This window comes from Nanorana parkeri, unplaced genomic scaffold (assembly GCF_000935625.1).
Source record: "Nanorana parkeri isolate BGI_ZX_2015 unplaced genomic scaffold, ASM93562v1 scaffold1668, whole genome shotgun sequence".
Classification (NCBI taxonomy): Eukaryota; Metazoa; Chordata; class Amphibia; order Anura; family Dicroglossidae; genus Nanorana; species Nanorana parkeri.
This window is the reverse complement of record NW_017307936.1, coordinates 12,805-18,175: the sequence shown is the minus strand read 5'-3', so window position 1 is coordinate 18,175 and position 5,371 is coordinate 12,805. Positions and strand designations below refer to the sequence as shown.

Sequence of the window (5,371 nt, the reverse complement as noted above, 5' to 3'; positions counted from 1 at the left end):
ACTTTACTTTCTTCCCCCGAGATTTTGGGACTGTCAGCAGCTGCCGTTCGCCCACGGTGCTGTCTCTCTGCAACGATGTGATCATCATGACGGGCAGCGTCTTAGCGGGCAGCTACGGGAGAGAGCTCAGAGCTGGGTGAGGTGTGGAGGAGGTGCAGCGCGCGTGGAGCATAATGCAGAATGGCACCAGCTGTAGGGGGACTACAAATCCCCGCAATACATTTATACAGCAATGCAGAACAGTATATGAATTTGACTCAGGGCTAAGTAACGCGCTGGACGCAGGGCTTCCTGACTCGCTGGACGCATGGCTTCCTGACCCGCTGGACGCAGTGCTTCCAAAGCCGCTGGACGCAGGGCTTCCTAACCAGCTGGACGCAGGGATTCCTAACCCACTGGACGCAGGGATTCCTGACCCGCTGGACGCAGGGATTCCTGACCCGCTGGACGCAGGGATTCCTGACCCGATGGACGCAGGGCTTAGTGTCACGCTGGACGCAGGGCTTAGTGACGCGCTGGACGGAGGTCCCACCTGAGAGTGCTCCCGCAGAGCCCACCATAGATGCTGCACAGCCCATCTGATACTCTCTGTGGTGGGCTCTGCAGGGGTCACAGGTGGGCTGGACAGGGCTGCATCTCTCTCCCTTGCTCCCAGCTCCTCTTACCTGCTCACCTGGCCTCCTCTGCCGCTGGACTGGCCGGAAGTGACGTGATGTCACTTCTGTGCCGGTCCAAGATCAGATGAGAAGCTGCGCCGATTTTCTTACTATTTGCACACACAGTGCAAATGCTCCGATGCCAGTATTGGCAATGCTGGGGCCCGGCGCGGCTAGGGCCAGGCCTCCTCCGGCGCTATGGGGGCCAGGCCGCCTCCTCGCCTGTCACCGGCGGCCGATACTCATGTAAGGGTCTCGGGCGGCAATTTTAAGGCTTGACATGTTTGGTATCTATTTACCTGGCGTGACCCCATCTTTCATATTTTACCAAAAAATTATGTTTCTGTGCACTACATTTTTATTTAGTTTATTTTTTCCAAAAAATACTGGCTTGATAAACATTTGCACAAAAAACATGCGACATAAAAAATGTCATTTTTTTATTTAAAAGGGCCTCTGCTTTCAGAACATATATCATTGTTTGGGGGTCTGAAGCTGTTTTCTAGCCAAAAATTTATATTTTATCATGTGTGTGCAAATAGTAAGAAAATGCCCCGGACAGCAAGTGGTTAAAATGTGCACCTCACATTTTTGCGGTTTGACGGGCGCATGCAATTTTAAGCCTTGACATGTTTGGTACTAATTACCCGACATGACCATTTTTTTTATTCTACAGGGCCTCTGCTTTCAGAAAATATATGATTGTTTATGGGTTTTAGGCTCTTTTCTACCCAAAAATTCATATTTTATCATGTGTGTGCAAATAGTAAGAAATTGCTCTGGACAGGAAGTGGTTAAATGGAAACAATATACAAGTCCATAGTGGTCACCAAAAGGAACAGGCCCCAAAAATGATTGTAGAAAGTATTTACAGTCCAGCTTTAGAAAACACTAGAATGGATCACATACATCTACATTCTCTCTTACTATGGCACAATATACAGTATATTGATCATTTCTGGTACCTGTAACTTCAAGCAGTGTGTTCCATGTCTAACTGTGCATGAGGGAAGGAGCCACTGCACCTGCGACCACGGCAGACCCCCCCACAACCAGGGTCCACGGCAGACCCCCCCACTGACCAACAGGCTAAGGTAAGGTGACACATTTAAAAAAATTTTTTTTTTAATACTACTCACCTGATTCCTGGATCCAACAAGCCCATCCTCCCATCTCCCACGCTGTTAGAAGTTGCATACAGCGTGTGCTGGTTACTACTTAAACTGACGCGCGCAGTGTGCAGCTTCTGAGAACATACGCTATTAGCATAGTGGGAGTAATGCAAAATGCGCAGCCGCCTTCCCCACTATGCTAATAGCGTATCTTCTCAGAAGCTGCACACAGCGCGCGTCGGTTTAAGTAGTAACCAGCACAGGCTGCATGCAGTAATGTTCTGCCCCGGGCGCCCATAACTCTGGTTACGCCACTGATCTGGGGTGCTGGTCCCAACCCGTTTGTCTTCCAGTACTGAACTAAGTGAACTCCTCCATTGAGGCAGTAATGAGCTGAGCTCGTTCCTGGTAGATGGGCAGACTCTGCTTCTGATCAGCACCAGCTGTCTCCTGGTCTGCATGTCCCCTGTCTGGATGTGGCTGGATGGAGGTGCAGCAGTTCATGTGTCCCCAGCCAGGAAAGGTGAACACAGCCGGGGAAACCATACTGAGCAGCAGCTTCCTCCACACACGTGCAGGAACAGAAGGATCCTGTGGTTGCCCCTGTCTGCCTGCATCTTGTGTCTGGTTTTCTGCTGATTTGATAAAACCAGGCCCAAGATTCTAAACCCGTACTGTCTGGGTGAATCCTGGACAGGTGGCAACCCTACTTGGGAAATACCTAACAAATTGTCAGATCTACCGTACATTGCACATTAATATGATCGTTGAGCTGTACATATAATAATAATAATAAGAAGAACTTAAAATGAATTGTTTTTAACCCTTTTGCTGCCAAGGACGTACGGCATACGGAGCTACAAAAGTGCTTCTGGCTGGCCAGCTCAGTATGCCGTACGGACCTGGCATATACAGTTCTACTATAAGCTCATGGTCGGTTCAGCGACCATGAACTTATAGTAGTCTCCATGGATCCCCGCTGCTTGTAGGATCTGTGGCAGCGGGGATCCGTTAAAAAATCACAGGCGGGGGAGACGGGGGACCATATCTCCTTAATTCCAGCGTGAACATATTTAAATGTAGTAACCGTGTCTCATAGCTCTGGTCCTCCATCCCTTTGATGAGTTTGGTCGCCCTTCGCTGGACTTTCTCCAGTTCAAGGATACCCCTCTGTGTACCGGTGCCCAAAACTGCACCGCATACTCCAGGTGAGGCCGTACCAGTGATGTGTAAAGTGGCAAAATTATAGACTTACAGAAGACGTGTTCAGAAGACGTGTATCCAAACCTATGTCATTGTCCTTAGTGGTGAGACAAGTTGTTTTACATGCTGGTTTGTGAGTGTGCCATGATGCCTTTCTAGTGTACCACTGTTCAAAGCCCATTTCGTGTGCACCTTACTGTATAACTGGTAACAAATTGTTGAGTGCGTTTGTCGTTTGTTTTGCTTTAAAATTATAGACTTATCCCTGCAAAACATTCCCTTCTTGATGCAGGACAAGATTCTACTAGCTTTGCTTACCGCAACTTTAAAAAATTAAATTAACTGTGGCAGCGCATGGCAAAGCTTTGTGACGCATTGCCATGCGTTGTGATCTTTGTGTTGCAATAAATATACGCCTGTATCATTTTATTACAACACAAACACCAACACAGCGTGAAAACAATTTCTTAACATAAGTCGCTTATTTACAGTTTTGCGTACCGTAATTTTTTTACCTTTTCGCAAAAAGGCGCAATTTCGAATTTGCAAATATTTGTTATTTATTAACTCAATACAGTTTTATCTTTTAGATTTAGTCAGAATTTTTTTTTTTGCGCGCTGATACTGATTTTAGTGTGTTTTATCAATTGAATTGTGTATTTTTATCGGTTTAATATTAATTTGAGAAAATTTGCGCAATTATCGAAGGGCCTACAAAATGAGTATCACCATCTATTAATTCTACCGGGCCTGCTCTTTCAGAAAATATATGGTTTGGGGGGGTCTTTTACAAACGCTAGCAACCCAGCAGTTGAAAATCAAATCAATAGGAAAAAATTAAATTGCAAAAAATGCAAAAATGGCTTGGCCAGCTGATTTGAAAAATGTTCCGGAGGGCTTGGCAGCGAAAGGGTTAAATGTAACATGTACTTGTGTATCCCTACACAAATACTCGGTGCCATTTGCATCAGGGATGAGTTCTATTGTGGCTCTCAGTCGCCACCTATTGACAAATAAATAAATTACATCCTATAATCCATATGTTGCAGGAACACGCAGTATTTTTTTAAATATTTATCTAATATGTATTCATTATTTGTTTTTATACATTTTTTGTTGTATGATCTTCTACTTAGAGTGTGATTTGATTTTTTAAAAACATAATATTGGTGGACCAGGTTGGACTCTTATGGATACCGGTTCTTGTGCGGCTGATTGAACAAGGAATTATCAAAGGAGTGGGAGCACACCATAGCCTGCACCTGGCTGGCAGGCATATCAACCGACAGTCAGTGGTGGAACTGGAGCGGTGAGTTTCTGGTGCTTATTTGGACATCCCAACTCTATTCATACTCTAAGCAGCTGTAAGAAATGATATTGGTAGTAACTTTATAATTTTATATCTAAAGTTTTATATATTGAGAATTTTACCTTGTGTTTGCCAGCGGAACTGATCATCCATTGAGCTGAGAAAAGAAAAACAACAAAACATTAAAAAGTGTAAAATTATCTTTTAATACAAAAATACATTTTGTAAAATAATAAACTGCGCGTGTACATTTAAGGATGCCTTCAGCATTAAATGTACTGTTATGAGTGACATATATATGGGGCTGGGCCTCAGTCATTTTTTAGCTACTCACAGCTTCTCCATCTCCATGATCTCCAGATCATGTATAGTACACATTTTTTTTTCTTTCAAGAAATTTTAATTGGGATTTTACATTTTAAAAATATACATATAAAAAACATAAACAAGGATACCATTAAAGCAGACCTTTACACTCAAAAATCAAATGTATGATGATTAATTATAATATAGACATGTCAGGTGTAAAATGCTGTGATTTCAAAATACTTACACTTGCAGAGCATTTACTTCCTGCTTTGAAAGGGCAAAATGACTTCAATTTGCCAAAGCAATGCACACTGGGATTGCCTTGTCATCATCAAAACCATGCTTGGAAATCTCATCTGTAATCTTACGAGATCTCAGGGAAAGGCAGTTTCCTCCCCTGAGATGATGTGCATGGTCAAATGTCCTAGTCACATGTGCCAGAAATCCAGGAAGTAAAAGGAGTGAGCTTGTCAAAAAACATAGTGTAAGACATGTTTTCAAAGAAATGCCTAGGAGAAAGTGTGCCATGAAGCACACAATCACCCATTTGGTAGTGAAAATATGTTGCTTCAGTTTTAATTAGGTCGGAAAATAGTTACGCAGCTTTTTGTATGGGGCTGCAAAATAGGGGTCCCTCCGGAGAAGAGACTCAATCGCAATTTTGCAAAAGATCACAGACCAAAGACGAGAGACAACAGGACAGTCCCACCAAACCCCTAAAACAATTGGAAGAGCAAAACAGGAAAGCCCTAGAAATCCTGTATTGGTCCACTACAACCAGG

General features: G+C 43.8%; 1 protein-coding gene across 1 annotated transcript in view; it reads right to left on the bottom strand.

The window, feature by feature from the left end:
- The window catches only part of LOC108799244 (catenin delta-2-like), a 292,772-nt gene extending 288,337 nt beyond the window's left edge, over nucleotides 1-4,435 (bottom strand). Inside the window, exon 1 of the mRNA XM_018571079.1 lies at nucleotides 4,403-4,435. Coding sequence (XP_018426581.1) covers nucleotides 4,403-4,433 — 31 coding nt within the window. The 5' untranslated portion in view covers nucleotides 4,434-4,435. The remainder of the gene's footprint in view (nucleotides 1-4,402) is intronic.
- Between the last annotated feature and the right edge of the window lie 936 nt (nucleotides 4,436-5,371).